The 20,910-nt window shown below is 42.8% G+C and overlaps 1 protein-coding gene across 1 annotated transcript in view; it reads left to right on the plus strand.

Moving 5' to 3' along the window:
• The first annotated feature begins 8,579 nt into the window (after positions 1-8,579).
• mao (monoamine oxidase) overlaps positions 8,580-20,910 on the plus strand; it is a 66,371-nt gene continuing 54,040 nt past the window's right edge. Inside the window, exon 1 of the mRNA XM_039817978.1 lies at positions 8,580-8,713. Within this exon, the coding sequence (XP_039673912.1) occupies positions 8,656-8,713 (58 nt within the window). The 5' untranslated portion in view covers positions 8,580-8,655. The remainder of the gene's footprint in view (positions 8,714-20,910) is intronic.

Genomic DNA, 20,910 nt, shown 5'->3' on the forward strand with positions numbered 1-20,910 from the left:
TCTGAAGTCTCTTTTATATAGACCTTAGTGGTCCCCTGATACTGTATCTGAAGTCTCTTTTATATAGACCTTAGTGGTCCCCTAATACTGTATCTGAAGTCTCTTTTATATAGACCTTAGTGGTCCCCTAATACTGTATCTGAAGTCTCTTTCCCGTTTGTTTTAAGGTGAGTTTACACCGACAATTCACAACACACAAGTTTACACTTTAAACTACTTGCAGGTTGCCTGGGTAGCTCACCTGGTAGGGCGGGTGCCCCTATGCAGAGGCTCAGTCCTCGCCGCAGCGGCTCAGGGTTCGAGTCTGACCTGCGTCCATTTGCTGCATGTCTTCCTCCTCTCTCTCCCCCCTTTCCTGTCTACAGCTGTCCTGTATATTAAAAGCTAAAATGACCCAAAAAGTTATCTTTAAAATAAAAAATTTATAAAAAAACTACTAAAAAACAGTGTTCTGCAACATTAAACGGACGGGGCGTCAGAGCATCTTCTTAAGGCCCTGACACACCAACCCGATAATCAGCTGTCGGACAGTCTGGCGAGGTCGGTGACTCGAGTCTGTTCGGTGTGTTCCGTGCCGTCGTCCGTCGGAGGGGCCGTCGGCCTTCATTTTGGCCGATTTGACTTGCTGGGTCGGAGGGCGGGCAGTCAGGGCCTAATCACTCATAATTTAGGGCAAAATTTGCCCACATCTTATCTGATGGGGAGGGAGGCAAGTGGAGGAGTCGAGGAGGCAATTTAACCCTCGTGTTGTCTTTCCGTCGCCAAGGCAACTTTTTGGTCACTTTTCCCGATGTTTTTGTCACTTTTATGCAATTGTTTTGGGTCACTTTTCCTAACATTTCTGTCACTTTTCTCAACGTTCTGTTATCAATTTCAAACCCAAATTCAATGAAAGTTGTGAACTGATCAACTATTTTACTTGTGAAGAGCGTTGCATGGAACCATCCACGTTACTTTTCTTTTGACAGTTTAGTTGAAAGAAACCCAAATTCATGATAAAATAAATAAAAATAAATAAATATATAGAAACTTTTTGAAAATAGGTCAAATTTGACCCGAGGACAACAGGAGGGTTAAGCGACATGAAAAGCACCTTGTGTGTTTTGTAGAAGGATGAGGTAAGGGACCTGGGTAATTGATAGGGGGGGGGCGTTGGGAACCCCTGCCCAACAGTACAGTAGACTCTTGGCTGTTGCTGCCCTCTGCTGACAAGCCACACTACACACACCTGTAGCTCATATAGCCTGATTGTCTTTATTATTGACCTCCACAGCTGCACCCCGTCGGCCTGATGAAGACCACACTATTGATCCGCAGGAGGCCGAGAGCTCATTGTTCAAACTGCCCACAAACAGGTAGACACAGAAACGTCGCAGTCTGGCACGCTGGCTGCGTGGCGTGAGCGTGGCGTTTCTGTTGCATGTCAGCTGCGTGGCGGCTGCGTGGCATTTTCTATGTCTTTGCACACCAGAAACGGCGCTGCTGTTGCTATCCTCGTCTGGACACAAGTATGTTTCTGATTTGATTACAGCAAAGACAACGTCGGCAGTATTGACGGCGAATTAGGCTCCAGAATATTTCCTTCTGTATTGACAGGTGCAATATTTGAAATTTTTTTTTAATTACATTTGTATATCAGCATTTATGTCAAAACCTAGAGACTTTCAAACATCAACATGTCATTTTTTAAATGTATTTGTGTCAAAATGACATATAAACCTCTTTTCCTATTCTATTTTGCCTGGAAACGCTTCCAACATGCTTGCGTGTCACGTGAAAAATAGGCCTCAGTTGTACTTGTACCTGTGTCAGGCAGGCAGCGTGGAAGCTCTAACCTGTTACCATGGGAGCTGAAATATGAACGGACACGCCACGCAGCTGACGCGCTCACGGTACAGATCCATATGACCGACACGACTGAAGAGCGGTGTCGTGACGTCATACGTCCATGGTTGATGCCCTGACCTGCCTTTGACCGGCAGCTGATTGGACGATCGCGTGACGTGGGTCTGGCTGCTCGAGAATTTCAACCGAGTGTCATGGCGCCGCGTGTATTTTACGAAAATAGTTCACCGAAACGTGTTTCTGAAAACAGAGAAATAGGCCGTGCAGTTGCTGAATCTGTCTTCATCTCAGATCAACAAAGGTCAGTTTGAAAGATTATCGTCTACCTCTACTGGACAGTCGCGTGGCGTTCAACAGATTCATTTGAATAAAGACGGGCATCGGCCAGCTTTTGGACGCGCAGCAGTTTTTCAATTGCAGCGCCGCCTTCCCGGGATGCTTTGCGTGCACATTGAAGTCGCTTGACGTCACCCATAGGAATAGAGTGGAGCGCGGCACGACAGAAGCGTTGCGCGGTCAAATGGATGTGTACCGTAACCCCACGCAGGCAGGGTGAACGGCCCTTAGAGCAGAATGTGTTCGTTTTTTACCAGTAGCAACATTACATGCTATTTGTTTTGTTAATGAAGCAGCAACATCTTATAATGATATATATATATATATATATATATATATATATATATATATATATATATATATATATATATATATATATATATATATATAAGATATATCTATATAGATAAATCATATTATTGTAATTTTTTTATGTTTCTATGTAGGTCGTTTTGCTCTCTGTAGTCCTTTGTAGTCCAGTAGATTGTTTTGGGTCAAATTTTTAGCGTCTGTTTGTGGTCAATTTGCATTTCCGTGGTCCTCTGTGGAGCTTCTCATGTCGCTGAAATAGCCTCCTCGACTCCTCCACTTGCCTCCCTTCCTCGCGCCTTAGTCCCTTCCACCGAGGAGGCCCGGCAGAAACGCGAGTAAATCATCAGAGGAGAGAGGCAACGAGCAAATAGCTGCGTCTCATGGCCCTTTAGAGCTGCTCTCGTGTTTCCTCGCCTATAGCTCCTCGATGTTCCCTGTCATTATATTGCTCATGGATGGAATTATAGTGAACATAAATAATTCCCCTTTTTTGCTGTGGACCCCGTGGAACCTCAAGGAGCCCTTCCCCAGACCGGACCCCACTTTGGGAACCCCTGCCATACAACATGTGCAAAGATCAGCCCTATACAGGCTCGGCTGTAACCGACCGACCAACCACCGGAGGGCACCAGAAACTAAAGAACAACCAGCTCATGTCATATTACATTACACACCAGTATACATGGTTTTCACCTGCCAATATACAGTAAGGTTTAGGTGCAGCACCCGAGCCGAATGAATGTAACTGAAAGACTTTCCTCAGATCTAATGATCTTTAGCTTTAGTTTTGTCTTTAAGCTTTTTAAATGTTATTTATGTATTTTCTGCTCTAGCTTTTCCAACATTTTAGACACAGACATGGTGATAATAATGATCCACAGTGATGTGAAAAAGAGACCACAGACCACAGAGACCCAAAACTACCCCAAAGGATACAAAAATGACCAAAAAGAGACACCACATGGCTGCAAAGAGACCCAAAAACCCACAAAGAGACATCAAATGTTTGGGGAAACACTGTGTATATGCATATATATATATATATATATAGACAGTATATAAAAGATAATGTCATAACTTTTGAGTCATCGTCTGCACACTCTGGACTTCCAAAGTGAATTACTGTGTTGCCTAGAGAGCAAAATGAGATCAAATGAAGTCAGCTTCAAACCTCCATGAGCACATATATTATGTCTTTTACCTTGTGGGACTGGACTAAACAATGAAATCAACACAGACCTAATAGTATACAGTTAGAAAATAGATTCAAAGAAAGGAGGAGACCTGAATATATGACTTGTAATCAAAAGTGTATTGTTGTAGCCTATGTTGTTCTATGACCTACATTTTTGTAAGCTGTATATTTGTTTTTGTTTAATAATATGATATTGTAAAGTAGGAGCAGGACTATACGCTCTTGCACGCACACACACACACACACACACACACACACACACACACCGAACGCATGATGATGTTAACTCACATGAGAATACGGTCTATGTTGAGATAAGCTCTCACTTTATCAACACACACACACACACACACACACACACACACACACACACACACACACACACACACACAGCACACACACACACACATACACACATGCACACATACACACACACACACACACAAACACACACACATACACACATGCACACATACACACAAACACACACATACACACACATACACATATGCACACATACACATATGCACACATACACATATGCACACATACACATATGCACACATACACATATGCACACACATACACATATGCACACATACACACACACACACACACACACACACATACACACACACACTCCTTCTTGAACTCTTAGTAGACGTGAGCCATGTGAGACTGTGGCTGTAACTCGAGGAACAGTTTCTTCCTCTTTGATTGTCTAACAGCCTATAGGCTACTTTACCACATTCTTCTTCACGATGCAGCCGGGCCGGGAGCTCATTCACCTGGCAAATAACAACTCAGATCTACTGTTTTTACTGAATGGATTCTCTCTTGATAGAGAGAAAACTCGTTTATTTGTCAAGTATTTGAATTGTGAATCCTGAATTAAAGATGTACAGCAGGTAGCCTAAGTCCGGATGCAACTAACGATTCCTTTCTGGATTAATCCATGTCCGAAAATGGTGAAAAATGTGGATCAGTGTTTCCCCAAAAAGCCCGAGATGACATCCTCAGATGTCTCGTTTCGTCCACAACTCAGAGATATTCAGTTTACTGTCCCAGAGGAGAGAAGACAGTACCAGCATGCCGCTGGGTCTGCCTGGGCCTTGCAGTCGGTGAAAAGTAACTGTGCTACCTGCGTATCTAACCTGCGGTCGCCTTGATCTCGTGAGGTTATCGTTGCCCACGTTATCATGCATGAGGTCAGAGCAAGGGGGTAAGCCTCTCCTCGCAATGTGTAGCTCCTATGGCGCCATTTTCATGCTACCAAGCCATCACCGCCTGTTAGCATTCCATTGACTCCCATTCATTTTGGCGTCACTTTGACAGCGAATAACTTTACATCTGAAGCGTTTAAAGACTCTATTTGTCCGTTGTTTATTTCTAAAGAAACACGACAATGTATAAAAGGCTCCATTACCTTGTACCTCACGTTATGGCTCCGTAGCAGACGCTTTTATAACAATAGGCTAACGGTTGTGTCATAACCACGAGACCTACCATCACACAGTAGAGGAATTACCGTATAGTACAGGAGAAGCTCACAGGCAGGTTGGACTTCCATTAGCTGTTTGGGTTTAATTACTAATGTTAACTAGCATGTTAGTGATCAGTAATTAGCCTGTGCCTATGTTATCTCCTTACATATACCTACGCTCTCCGTCTCTGTAAGATTGGGAATGATTGAGATTTCTCTCGGCACAGCTACCAGAAGACTTCACACTTTCAGACACGTTGCTCACGTCACATCTACGTCTTCAAGCTCAGTTGGAGGCTGCTCAGTAACGCTCAGCCAGCACCGGGAAAGTGCTTCTAATATCCTTCACTAGTCTCCGTCCAGAGACACGGGCTCTGTTGGTCCATTTCTTTAACTGTCTATGTGTCAGAGCAAGTCGGGATCAAGTCGGACACAAATCTACCCAGCATGCAACGGGCGGCGATCGCCGGTGGTAGACCTGGCTCATCTCGAACGAGCCTAATCATCAGCACCAACAGCCGGAGCGTTGGAAGTCCATGTCCTAAACTGTACCACTCTGCCCAGAGGCGTAGATTTCGGGATTTGTCTCCCTCAAAAAATATGAAAGAAGCAACTCCCCAAAGGAGGTGAAAATAACCGTTCAGGAGGCTCAAAAAATGTTCAGAAAACAAAAACTGTGTCTACTTTGCTACATTAAAGAACACAACAGGAAGTGAAAAATAAAGATAGCTTTTAGATTTAAACTCGAGATTCTGGCTTTAAAGGGATACGCCACCGATAGGTGGGCCAACGCATTTTTTGTGCATGCATTGTTTTAGTCCGGTGCAACACCGGCAGCGCCGCCGCTAGTTAGCTTAGCTTAGCGTAGTGAATGGAATCCTATGTTGCCACTTAGCATGTTGTGAGTAAAAGTGAGCCAACAAAAGACAAAAAAACAACCTAATTACTTGCACTGAGATAAAAAAATGCGTTGGCCCCCCTATCTACAGCCAGGAGAGACCGTGATAAGCACTATTTCAACAAACGGTGGAGTATCCCTTTAACACGGTCTCATTCTCTAACAGATAACACAAATTGTTACAGAAAAATTCACCAGAGCGCACTAAATGAAGAGTTTGACGCTCAATATTTTTTTCTGGAGGGATGACCCCCCCAGGTTATGTGTCAACCCCCCCCAACCCCACATGTTGAAACCAAACCTACGCCCTTGATTCTGCGAGTAAAACGTCATTTTACTTTGACACTAATGACTGCACCTCAAAGAACTCGTCTGTAAAACTCCTGAAGTTTCAACAGTTCGTGAAATTGTCACGTTATTTTTAATCTATTGATTCGTGTACAACAACACGTTTATCTCGGGTTTCATGGTGGCCAGCACGAAATGGGAAGCATCTATACGGAGGTTGGGTTTAGGAAAAGATTAACGGGGAAAGCAAACGTCACATATCCCGGGAGACCATCTGCTGCGGTCTCTGGGGGGACACGCAACAACAACAACAGGACGGCGGAGGTTGGGCTTAGGAAAAAAACAACGGGGAAAGGACGCCTCACACGCTAGGGAGACGGCCGCGGGGGACGCGCGACAAAAACGGCACGGTTGTGATTAGGAAAAAAACAACAAAACGCCACATGCGGGACACGATCCCCGGTCTCCAGGGTGAAAGTGCTGCGTTGTTTGACCGATCCAAGGATGGTGATGAGTCTGCTTACAGACAGCAGGTGGAACAGCTGGTCCAATGGTGCAGTCAGAACCACTTGGAGTTAAAGCCTTTAGATTCCTGTGTTCAACCATCTCACAGGACCTAAAATGGTCTCCCCACATTGACTCTGTCCAGAAAAAGGCCTGCGACAGCTAAGGAAGTTTCATCTGCCTAAAGGAGCTGCTGACCACTTTCTACTCAGCCATCATTCAGGTCTGTCATCTGCACCTCCACCACTGTCTGGTTTGGGTCAGCCAACCAAACGGGACAGGGCCAGACTGCAACGGAGAAATTAGGGCTGCAGAGAGGATCATTGGGCCGGCGGCAGACTGGCTGCGTGGCGTTTCTGTTGCGTGTCAGTTGCGTGGCGGCTGTGTGGATTTTTTCTGTCTTTGCACACCAGAAACGTGTCTGACGCGGGGCTGCTGCTGCTAGCCTTGTCTGGACACATGGATGTTTCCCATTGATTTACTGCACTCAAGCAGTACTATGCTTCATGTTAAACATAAATATATACTGTCATACATACATGTCAAAAACCTAGAGACTTTCGAACATCAACATGTCATTTATTAATATGTATTCGTGTCAAAATGACATATACATTTTTTTTCTTATTCTATTTTCGCTTCCAACACGCTTGCGTGTCGCGTGAAAAATAGGCGTAGGTCCTATTTCTAGCACGCACGCGTTTTCGGCGCGGCTCGAGGCGCTGCCTGAGACGTGCGTGTCACGCAGGCAGTGTGGAAGCTCTAACCTGTTAACATGGGAGCCCAAATAAAAACGGACACGCCACGCAGCGGACACACTCACGCCACGCAGCCAGTCTGTCACCGGCCTTGGAGCTGACCTTCCCTCCCTCCATCCAGGACCTGTACCGGTCCAGGGTCAGGAAAAGGGGCACCAAAAATCTCTGCAGACCCCTCACATCCTGGTCACAAACTGTTCAACCTCCTTCCCTCTGGTAGGCGACACAGGGCACTGTTCGCCAAAACCAACCGACGCAAAGACAGTTTCTTTCCCCAAGCAGTCACTGTTGAACGCTCAGAAATACCCCCCCCCCCTCCCCCGTTACACTGAACAAAGTCAATCAACACTGTTCTGCTCACCTCATGTATATTTCGATCTTACAATTACAATATTGTTATTAATATATTACCATTGCACTGAACTGCCTTGCCTTATATTTAAATCTTAAATCTCAGATATTGCACTATTCCGTCCTTCAATTGTTATTGTATATTTTTTTGTAAATTTGTACAATAACAATTGAAGAGAAGGAAGGAATAGTGCAATATCTGACATTTAAGATTTAAATATAAGGCAAGGCAGTTCAGTGCAATGGTAATATATTAATAACAATATTGTAATTGTAAGATCGAAATATATATTGTATTGTTGCACTGTGTACTTAACAGTATTTTTTTATATATTTCTTAATGTCCTTTCTGTTTTTATTCTTTATATGTTAAGTGAGTGTTGTACTTTGAGAGCAAAGATTAACCGGAGTCAAATTCCTTGTTTGTTTACGCAATCCTGGCCAATAAAGCTGATTCGGATTCGGATTTCTCTGCGGGCACATGCCACTCCTACATTAAATAATCCTCCCTGTCCAAAGGCAGTGCGCTGCTCTGCCATCCGTGGGCGGAGTCCAGTGTGGAGTGGGCGAGGTCTGAGTTGGTGGTGGGCGGGGTCTGGAGGGAGTGGGACTGGCCGGCGCTTTTAATACAGATGCTCTCGCCCGGGCGCCCTGCGTTCAGCGGCAGAGCAGAGCGGACAGCACCATGACCGAGCCCGGCAGCAACACCTACGACGTGATAGTGGTCGGCGGAGGGATATCAGGTAGGTGGACACTCGGACACAAACCAGACACGTTTATGAATCCGCAGCCGCCTTCGTTTTGGGTGATCTGAGGGAGACAGACAACTGTTGCACACGGAGCTGCTCGCGCGCTGTCAGGAGGGAGTGGAAAAGCTCTGCAGCTTATTCTCTCTCTCTCTCTCTCTCTCTCTCTCTCTCTCTCTCTCTCTCTCTCTCTCTCTCTCTCTCTCTCTCTCTCTCTCTCTGATAGGCTAATTATTCAGACTTCTAACCGGCGAAATGGGGGGCTTTCATTTGACAGAATGGTGGAGGGTTTTCTTCTTCTTCACGGTGTGACATCCATTTTCTCCGCGTTCCCGTCTCTTCCGCGAGGCTTCCTGTCCGTGCACCGCTGTATCACGGCAGCGGCGACTGTTAAGTAACAGCTAATCAACCAAACAAGGGCGGAGGTTTTGTTTCAACATTGGTGGTGGTGGTGGTTGTGGGGGGGGGGACACACATAACATTTTGAGCGTAGCACACTTTTCATTTCTTGCATTCTGGTGAATTTGTATGCATCAATTAGTGCCTTTTCTGCATCAATTTATGGTGCAAATCAGTGGTGTAGTCTAATGTATTGAAGTGGGTATACTGTACTGTAGGCATATATACAGTGCTGCTCATAAGTTTACATACCCATGCTAAAGCTGACTAAAAAGAGGAATAAAAAAAATCATCTTTTGGAAATTGATCTTAATGCCTTAATTAAGAAAAATCCGACCTTTTAAGGACACCCATTTTTTTGTGAATGAATAATGTATTGTAAATAAATAAATGTTCTTCCTTAAAATACAGTGGGCATACGTATACACACAGAGGCAGGCAGATTTTTATTTTTAAAGGCCAGTTATTTCGTAGATCCAGGATACTATGCATCCTGATAAAGTTCCCTTGGCCTTTGGAATTAAAATAGCCCCCCCCCCATCATCACATACCCTTCACCATACCTAGAGATTGGCATGGTTTTATTTCAGTTAGCCTAATGGCTGGTTTGATTTGCATTGAGAGATGATTTTATGGAAAGTACCCCCTTTCTGGTGTATATGTCCCTGCCTCTGCAGAGATCAATGCTATTTCACCAATAGACCATACATTATATACCTAAAATAGAAGTATTTTAAACTAAGTAAAGCGCTGTAATGTGAACACATAGTGCCATAAAGTGGTGGAGATGTTGATTGAAGTATCCGTGTTAGGGTTGGGTACCTAATCCTGTACTTTTACCAGTACCGACCGAATCACGTCGGTACTACCGTGTATTGGTTCACGTAAAATCAAACAGTGGCAAATTTCGGTACCTGAGAGTAAGCGCAAGCTTGTCTGTCCTCTCTGCACGTTGACAGAGAGCAGAGGTCCGACACACACACACACACACACACACACACACACACACACACACACACACACACACACACACACACACACACACACACACGCTCGCAGAGGTGCGGACGGAGTAAACTACGTCGGCTCTGCAGTTTTGGTGAAGTCACAGCGAGTCACGGCGATGCCGATAAAGTGGTTTCAAGTGTGGTAACAGTTTTTCAAAACTTCACGCAGACACCTTTCACCGTGATATGGTATTAATGGCGAGCCGACAGCACCTTTCAGCAACAAGGCAATCAAGAACATGAAACATTAAAGAGCAGTTAAAAAACGGTCATGATGAAAACCAAACAGGCTAAAATATAATAATATACAAATACAAGATTAAAAGTTACAGGGAGTAAGAAATGAATAATTATTCACTGTAATAGGTTGTAGGGATGGGTCTGGGAGGAGAGAGGGAGGGGTTTTATTTTGGTTTTTGTTTAATTTCTGTCAGTGTAAAATATTCTAAATAAATTTCAACGGTAGCGTTGATATTTATCATTGCCTCCAGAAAAACGCGATTATACGATCGCATAATTCAACGCATAATCAGCCAAAGTCTGCTTATTAATTTTTTCAAATACGGCGCACTTTCGCCGCATAAATTGCAGATTTCCGCGCAAAATATGCGGTGCTTGCATGACTTCATAACCCCCGAATTTTTGTTGCAAAAAACTCTATCTATATCTTAGCAGAAAGTTGAAAAATGTTGGGTTTACTTCACACAAGAGCAGCCATTTTCTCCTGTTGCCATGGGAACGTTATGAAGTGACGTAATTACGCTACATGAACATAATCAAAAAGCAGGTTGTTGTTGGGGGGGGGGGGAATCACTTTTTTTTCTCTTTTTCATTAAACCACTATTTTTGCAAGTTCCCGCAATTTCATCGCATAAAATTGCATAAATATCATATATAGCATATTACATCGCATTTTTTAAGAAAGCGTGCGGCATAATCAAGGAATTTTGCCCGTAACAATAACAAAAAAACTGCATTTCTCTGGAAGGACTGACTTATGCACAATGACACATAAAGCAAACTTGCTAAAAAAGGAACTACACGCTGTTTTCAGGTAACGTTACTGTTGACGTTCAAACAGGCCTGTGTGTGTGTGTTTTTGAGAAATATCTTTAAACTGCAAGGCTATATTTATTTTATTTTTATATTATTTTATCGCCATTACCTGTTATCCCTGTTTTCACACATACAGCTAGTTTATAACAATAATAATTTATACTTGATTAATCCCACAAGGGGAAATTCCAATGTTTTCACTCTGTTGTTATTACACACATTACACACAGGTCTGAATTACACACACCTATACATGCACTAATGGAGAGATGTCAGAGTGAGGGAGCTGCCCACAGAAAGGCGCTCCGAGCAGTTGGGGGTTCGGTGCCTTGCTCAAGCGAACCTTGGCAGTGCCCAGAAGGTGAACGGGCACCTCTCCAGCTACCAGTCCACCACCATACTTTGGTCCGATGGGGCTTTGAACCAGCGATGCTCCGGTTCCCAACCCAACTCCTTACAGACTGAGCTACTGCCACCCCCAAGTTTGCTAAACATATAAAAAAAAAAATTGTTGGATATTGGATGTGAAAATAAGGAAATGGTTCTTCCATAACTTTAGATGTGTGTGAATTTCCCACACCAGGAGTAATTTATATAGTTATATGGTATAGCGATTGATTATCTATTCAAAAAAGTTTCTATGTTCTATGCAAAATGTAAAAAAAAATTTATTAAAGAAAAGATAGAAAATAAATATTTCTGTGTGCTGTAAAGTGATTAGAAAAAATTAAATCGGAATCGGCTAAAATCGGTATCGGCAGTTCAAACTCAATGAAAAATCGGAAATCGGAATCGGCCTAGAAAGTTGTAATCGGTGCATCTTAGTTTGGAATAATTTTTACAACTGAAATAATTTTTTTGTAATTACTGAGGGAAAGTACCGAAAAAAAGTACCGTTGGGTACCGGGAAACCCGAATTGCAGGTACCGGTATCGGTAGTGGTATTGGTTCAGATGCGAATGGTACCCAACCCTAATCCGTGTGTTGGATCACAGAGTTGCAATGTGGTGTCTAGGGTTGGGTACCGAAACTCGGTGCCAATAGGGAACCGGTGCCGACGTAGTAACGAGTAGTAACGAGACCGAATAAGAACGAAAATTTCGGTGCCTCATTTCGGTGCTTGACTTTACACTACACCTGACAGCATGTAACGTTAGCCTACCTTTAGCTAGCAGCTGGATTAAACACCGGTAAAATGCTGACAGCTAACGTTAAACAGTGTAAAGTGTGACTGTATTTCACTGTGGAGGACTTCAACAGCGGGATGTAACAGTCTGCTCTGCAGCGCAGCAGCAGCTGCCGTTGTCGCAATTCATAGATATACAGTAGTAGTACTAGTAGTACTAGTAGTACTATGTTTATATGGTCGGAATTAAACAACACAGACGGTGCATTCACTTGCAGCTGCCGTTGTCGGAATTAAACAACATAGACGGTGCATTCACTTAAAACAGGTAGCCTCGTGGTGCATTCACAGTAATTGTAAAATACCCTTTTCCCATCTGGGGTTCAACAGCAATTTACTGGTGAAATAACTTATTGTTATTGTTATAGTTATTACATTATTATTAAATCTTTAATTTTGACCATGTCCTTAGCAATAAACAAGTCACTGACTGTTGTTTACTACCCTTATTTTTTTTCTTATTTTTTTTTTTACTTTATTGAAAAGTACCGATTCAGGCACCGTTTAGGCACCGGAACCGTTTTAAAAGTATCGATTTAGCACCGGAACCGAAAAAAAACCAAACGATACCCAACCCTAGTGGTGTCACACTCTGTGATCGTGTCACATTTCTGCAGATAGGCACCATTCAAAGTATACGACTGGGTGAAAATAATCGTTTCTCAAATTACAAATCAATCTTTGTTTGAGTGATCTGATATCGATCTTTTAATATCTGTCTTTCCACCATAAGTAAAAAGTACTTTAAACAAACTTTTCGGGGTTTCAATTCTTAATGTGAACATTAAAGGGTAAGCACCGTTTTTTTTCAACCCTATGTTCCTATGTTTTAGTGTCTATGTGACTGATGGGAACCACAGTCTTTGACACTGGTCCAGTATTAAGCGAGATCGCTGCAGTCGGCAGTGAATGAAACAAGCTACAATGTAAGTTAACAGGACAATTCGTTTTTCCAGCTTGTATTTACTGTCACAAAAGTGCTTGTTTTTCTGCTGACAGGCTCAGTTTATTATTCTAAGTGTCTTATTTCTTAGAACATTTTTGTAACTTTGTGTGGGAATAGCAGGTGCAGTAAGACAACATAGTTTCATAGCAGCTACATTTAAATACACTCGGGTCCAGTAGTCCTGAACACCTCATATGTAATAGTTATGTGTGTGTGTGTGTGTGTGGGGGGTGTGTATGTTCTTCATAGAAAATGAGCCCAGGCCAATGAGTTTGAGTTAGAAGAAATAGCATAATCTTTCTTTTAGCAAACATAAAAAATGGGTCCCACAGACCCGAACACCACACAAAGGTTAAAAATGATCAAGCTCATTATTATTTATCATGCGATTTAATTGATTTATTGCATATTGCGACAGGCCTAGCGGTCATGTCTTTGAAGTGCAGCTGCAGGATTTAAAGGTCCCATGACATGGTGTTCTTTGGATGCTTTTATATAGGCTTTAGTGGTCTCCTAATACTGTATCTGAAGTCTCTTTTATATAGACCTTAGTGGTCTCCTAATACTGTATCTGAAGTCTCTTTTATATAGGCCTTAGTGGTCCCCTAATACTGTATCTGAAGTCTCTTTTATATAGGCCTTAGTGGTCCCCTAATACTGTATCTGAAGTCTCTTTTATATAGGCCTTAGTGGTCCCCTAATACTGTATCTGAAGTCTCTTTTATATAAGACCTTAGTGGTCCCCCTAATACTGTATCTGAAGTCTCTTTATATAGACCTCAGTGGTCCCCTAATACTGTATCTGAAGTCTCTTTTATATAGACCTTAGTGGTCCCCTAATACTGTATCTGAAGTCTCTTTTATATAGGCCTTAGTGGTCCCCTAATACTGTATCTGAAGGCTCTTTTATATAGACCTTAGTGGTCCCCTAATACTGTATCTGAAGTCTCTTTTATATAGACCTCAGTGGTCCCCTAATACTGTATCTGAAGTCTCTTTTATATAGGCCTTAGTGGTCCCCTAATACTGTATTATGAAGTCTCTTTTATATAGACCTCAGTGGTCCCCTAATACTGTATCTGAAGTCTCTTTTATATAGGCCTTAGTGGTCCCCTAATACTGTATCTGAAGTCTCTTTTATATAGACCTTAGTGGTCCCCTAATACTGTATCTGAAGTCTCTTTTATATAGGCCTTAGTGGTCCCCTAATACTGTATCTGAAGGCTCTTTTATATAGACCTTAGTGGTCCCCTAATACTGTATCTGAAGTCTCTTTTATATAGGCCTCAGTGGTCCCCTAATACTGTATCTGAAGTCTCTTTTATATAGACCTTAGTGGTCCCCTAATACTGTATCTGAAGTCTCTTTTATATAGGCCTTAGTGGTCCCCTAATACTGTATTATGAAGTCTCTTTTATATAGACCTTAGTGGTCCCCTAATACTGTATCTGAAGTCTCTTTTATATAGACCTTAGTGGTCCCCTAATACTGTATTATGAAGTCTCTTTTATATAGACCTTAGTGGTCCCCTAATACTGTATCTGAAGTCTCTTTTATATAGGCCTTAGTGGTCCCCTAATACTGTATCTGAAGTCTCTTTTATATAGACCTCAGTGGTCCCCTAATACTGTATCTGAAGTCTCTTTTATATAGGCCTTAGTGGTCCCCTAATACTGTATCTGAAGTCTCTTTTATATAGACCTTAGTGGTCCCCTAATACTGTATCTGAAGTCTCTTTTATATAGACCTTAGTGGTCCCCTAATACTGTATCTGAAGTCTCTTTTATATAGACCTTAGTGGTCCCCTAATACTGTTCTGAAATCAGGGGCAAGGTGGAGGGTGGGGGTGTGGCCTTGACCAACTGCCACTTTGCTCGTTTGAAAGCCATGATCTCTCTCTCTCATGGGTGGGCCAAATTCTCTGGGCGGGCAAATCAGAGAAAGGGGAGGTAACCTTGCTCCTTATGACCTCATAAGGAGAAGATTCCAGATTGGCCCATCTGACCTTTCATTTTCTCAAAGGCAGAGCAGGATACCCAGGGCTCGGTTTACACCTATCACCATTTCTAGCCACTGGGGGACCATAGGCAGGCTGGGGGAACTCATATTAATGTTAAAAAAACTCATAAAGTGACATTTTCATGCCATGGGACCTTTAAAGCCTGTGAGCTCGTGGTGTTGTTGGACCGCTGTCCTCTCTCTGTCTGTCTGTCAGACAGAGAGGAATTTAGGTCAGTGTCAGTTCAAATACCAGTCAAGCGTGCCAAACAATTGCTACGGAAACAAGTTAATTTAATAAAACTGGCAACCTTTTTAGGCCCTGCTCTCTCTCCTCTCCTGTCACATTAGGGTCATGTAATTACAGCGTTTGTTTATACCGCTGCCCTTTACTGCCTTGCAATAAGGTCCACATGTAAGCATCGCTGTCCAATCAAAAGACAGATGAACCACGGGGGAGTCGAGCTGCGAAGGTCAATCGATTAGTTGTCAACTGTTGAATTAATTGCAAACTATTTTTGATAATCGATTAATCTGTTGGAGTCAGAGTAAAGATTCTCAGTTTCCAGCTTGTTAAATGTGAATATTGTTCTAGTTTCTTCTCTCCTCTGTGACAGGAAACTGAATATCTTTGAGTTGGGGACAAAACGAGACATTTTCTCAGACCTCATCTCGGGCTTTTTGGGAAACACTGTTTTTTCAAATTTTTTTGACATTTTAGAGACCAAACTACTAATCACTAATCTCTCTCTGTCTCTATCACTCTCTCTCTCTCTCTCTCTCTCTCTCTCTCTTTCTCTCTATCACTCTCTCTGTCTCTCTCTCTCTCTCTCTCTCTCTCTCTCTCTCTCTCTCTCTCTCTCTCTCTCTCTCTTTCTCTCTATCACTCTCTCTGTCTCTCTCTCTGTGTCACTCTCTCTGTCTCTCTCTCTCTCTGTCTCTCTCTCTCTATCTCTCTGTCTCTCTCTCTGTGTCACTCTCTCTCTCTCTCTCTCTCTCTCTCTCTCTCTCTCTCTCTCTCTCTCTCTCTCTCTCTCTCTCTCTCTGTCTCTCTCTCTGTGTCACTCTCTCTGTCTCTCTCTCTCTCTGTCTCTCTCTCTCTATCACTCTCTCTGTCTCTCTCTGTCTCTGTCTCTCTCTCTATCACTCTCTGTCTCTCTCTCTATCACTCACTCTATCACTCTCTCTGTCTCTGTCTCTCTCTCTATCACTCTCTGTCTCTCTCTCTATCACTCTCTCTATCACTCTCTCTCTATCACTGTCTGTCTCTCTATCACTCTGTCTGTCTCTCTCTATCACTCTCTCTGTCTCTCTATCAGTCTCTCTGTCTCTGTCTCTCTCTATTACTCTCTCTGTCTCTCTCTCCCTCTCTCTGTCTCTCTGTCTGTCTCTCCCTCTCTGTCTCTCTGTCTCTCTCTCTCTATCACTCTCTCTGTCTCTCTATCACTCTCTCTCTATCACTGTCTGTCTCTCTATCACTCTGTCTGTCTCTCTCTATTACTCTCTCTCTATCACTTTCCCTCTGTCTCTCTGTCGCTCTCTCTATCACTCTCCCTGTCTGTCTCTCTCTCTATCACTCTCTCTGTCTCTCTCTCTCTCTGTCACTCTCTCTATCACTCTCCCTCTGTCTCTCTGTCACTCTCTCTATCACTTTCTCTCTGTCTCTCTCTCTCTGTCATTCTCTCTCTCTCTCTCCCTCTTTCTCTCTCTATCACTCTCTCTCTCTGAGATGTGTGTTTCTCCTGCAAATGCAATTGTCATTTTCCTGCCTGTCAGCCACCCACCGGCAGAACTGTGCCCCCCACCCCCCACCCCGAGGAGCAGCCAGCACTTTCTGAGCAAACATTAAACACTTGTGACAGCCTGTTATCAACCCAGCAGCAGAGAGGATGCCGAGGAAGACAGGGAGGGAGAAGGAGAGGCGAGGGAGCGGAAACATTAATAATGGGGAGAGAGAAGGAGGGAGCCACATATTCCTGTCATGTCTAGGCAGCTGTGAATGTGGGAAATAGAAACGAGGCAAACTGGGAAACATAGAAAGGAGGAAGAGTGTCTGAGAATTGGGGAAGGGAGAAAGAGAAATGAGTGTTTGCAAGGAGAGTAAAAAAGGGAACTTGAGGAAGCCATGAAACTGGAAAGAGGATGGAAGCGTTGAAGCCCACTGAGCACGTAATGAAGCGCTAGACGTGACTTTTTGCTTCATGCTTGAGTCAACCCCAATTCTAGGGCTGCAGCTAATGATTGTTGAGAATTGAAATGGAGAAAAATGGCGATCAGCGTTTCCCACAAAGCCCGAGATGACTTCTTTCAATGTCTCGTTTTGTCCCCAACTGCAAAAATATTCAGTTTACTGTCACAGAGGAGAGAAGAAACTAGAACAATATTCACATTTAACAAGCTGGAATCAGAGAAGTTTTACCTTTTTTTTCAGAAAAAAATCACTTAACCCTTCTGTTGTCCATATTGACCCATTTTCTAAGAGTTTCTATATCAGTATTTTGGGTTTTCTTTCAACAAAATTGTCAAAATGGATAAAAATGGATATTCTTTTATAAAAAAGTCATAAAAGAACGTTGAAAAAGTGACAAAAATGTCAAAAAGCGCAGAATAAGCACCAAAAACATTGGAAAAGTGACCAAAATGTTGAAAAAAAACAGAAAAAAAAACCCAAAGTTGCATGGTGGACGGGAAGACAACACAAGGGTTAAACCGATGTTATAATCAAAATAGCGACTGCTGTTATAGTTGACAACTAAACTGACTAATCTTTGCAGCACTAGTGTTTTTCTGTTTCCTTCCTCTTTGAAAGCCGCAAAAGCTGTTTCCGGTGTCACTGCCCGGTGTGAGTGGAGTGCAGATATGAGTCGCGCATGCTCAGATTTAAACGGTTCACGGCATAACGTGTCACACTGAAATTTGTGAAATCCATAAAATATGAAACGTTTCTCTTTGCATACAATAACAGAAGATGGAAATCATTTCTTAAACGTTTTAGCTCTCTGTGATTGTTTGATTGCTAACGTTAGCTCAAAACGCCATTCAAGTGACAGCCTTTGTTGTGTTTGATGGCTAACTCGTAGCCAGCAGTGAACCAACTTCGTTATGTAGGTCCATTTTTACTGTATTGACATTACAGAAGTCTCTCATTAGCATCTCGTAGGCTACTTGACGCAAAGTGACGTGTGCACAACTCACATCTGCACTCGACTCACATCGGGCAGTGACACCGGACCATGTCTACAAAACAGGACATATTCTACTGGTTGGACAGTATAAAATATATAAATAAGGACCATGTCTACAGAACAGGACATGTTCTACTGGTTGGACAGTATAAAATATATAAATAAGGACCATGTCTACAGAACAGGACATATTCTATTGGTTGGACAGTATAAAATACAATAAGTAAAGAGCATGTCTAGAGCAGGAAATATTAGAAACAATAAATAGACAAAAATATTGCATACGTATCGCAGCACTTTTCTATATAATATTGCGCAACGTGATATCGCGATAACGATATTAAGTCGTAGTCACGTTTTCACAAATAAGAGGAGAGTTTTATTTTGATTCAATGGTGGTTTGCAGTTTTTCAGCTTTTTCAGCGTAAAATAAAGCCAGACTAGAGCGCTGCTTACTGTGCTCCAAGGCTGCAGCACAACAAGCGCCTGGCCGCTACGGAAACCTAAACTTGCGCATGTTAAATTGGGAAGCGATGATCAAGTAGGAATCGGTTCTCGATGCCCAATCCTTCGATCATATGGGCCAATCATGTTATGACATTCCCCCTGAACGCGAACTGTCTTCGGTGAAAGTGCCTTTAAAGTTTTTGCACCCTCATCCTGGTATAAATCGCAGAATCATCTTAAATTAGACTACCTACCAACAATGACATATGACATAATATTATGAATATTAGGATAAAGGACTATTTGTGTACTAAATGCACGTGCTGTTACTGAGCGCTGCTGGTGATGACGTTGAGATGTTAAATTGCAAACTGTCTTTTTTGTCGTTTTTCTGTCTGTTTTTCACTGTATATTTTAATATGGAACTATTATACTGCTGTCTCGGCCAGGACTCCCCTTGAAAAAGAGATTCTGAATCTCAGTGGGATTATTTCCTGGTAAAATAAAAGGTTAATTCAATTAAATTCAAATCCTAACTCGGGTGCACCTGTTGAGTCTGCAACTGTATGCTGTCGGTTGGTCTCAACGCTCCTAACGCAGCATGAACCTCCTCTGACAGCCCGTCTAATTACCATCAACATGTGTGCAATCCTAGAGCGCCACTTTCTCCGTCCAGCTGTGCAAACAGGAGACGCCGCGGTGTGAGCTGCCCGGTGTAATCATTAGATGGACGATTCCGTTTGTAGTCTTCTGTGTGCCTGCGCCTCTGTGTTTGCCTTTTGTGTGGCAGGTAAAGCCAGGAGAACTGTGCAGCTGTAATCTCAGCTGTGGTAATCTTATGTAATGATGACATTGATGAAATAGAAAGGGGGGGGGGGAGCACACGTAGCTGTTGGATGTTTGCACAACACAAAGTCCTCATCCGTCTGTGGGATATGTTCCTGTTTCCCTCTTCTGTTCAGCGTTTGTCAGACAAACGGATTCTCCAGCTGTTATCAGAGGGCCCTTCTGTAACGGCTAGCCAAGACCACTCAAGTTGTCATTAATAGCAGTTTCTTATATTTCCTATTGACCTACATTATAAAGAATAAAAGACTGAAAGCAGTGTGGTTTCTGCTAATGTGAACAGAAGAATTCACCTCAAATATTTCTCTAAATTAACAAGATGTGTTTGTCATTCACCTTGTCGTTTTTTTTTACGATTTTTTTTCCAAATCAAGAAACTTGACTCCTCACTCTCGTTCTGCATGTCTGTTTGCATTGAGTAGGGGTGGGAATCACCAGAGGTCTCACGATACGATATCGTCACAATACTTATGTCACGATACGATATTATTGCGATTTTAAACATATTGCAATATTCTGCGATATATTGCAATGTATAACCTTTTTTCCAACTTCTTACCAATTTCAAATGATGTCCCCAAAGGAAAAATTCTGTCAACATGTGTTTTATCTAAAAAGATACATTTCTCTGTTTGTTCATCTCACGCAAAATGGGATTATCAAGCACACAGACTGACCAACACATATATCATAAAATATCGATACTTGGCGTCTGTGTATCGATACAGTATTGCCACGAAAAATATTGCAATACTATGCTGTATAGATTTTTTCCCCCCACCCCTAGCATTGAGGTAACGTTAAAAATTATTCACTACAGTCACGTTGCGGCCAACGGTGGCGTTGAGCTTCATTCATGGTAGCCACGGCGTTCCCGTCATAAAATGACGTCGCCGCGGCTGTGGTTTCCAGCGCGAAGGTGCGTCGTGTGGTCGTGCACCTCTGACTTTTTGTAACTACGCGCCCACTGCGCGCGCTGCGCTTTCAGTTCAACGCTGTCGGCTGGGAAGAGCAGGTTCGTCCGTACAAACCTCTGTGTTATTCTCCAGGTACAGAACGCAGGGAGTCAAACAGCCGTAAATATGTCCAGAGAGAGAGACGCCACGCTGGGAGGAGAAGAAACA

Source organism: Perca fluviatilis, chromosome 12, assembly GCF_010015445.1.
Source record: "Perca fluviatilis chromosome 12, GENO_Pfluv_1.0, whole genome shotgun sequence".
NCBI classification, from domain to species: Eukaryota; Metazoa; Chordata; class Actinopteri; order Perciformes; family Percidae; genus Perca; species Perca fluviatilis.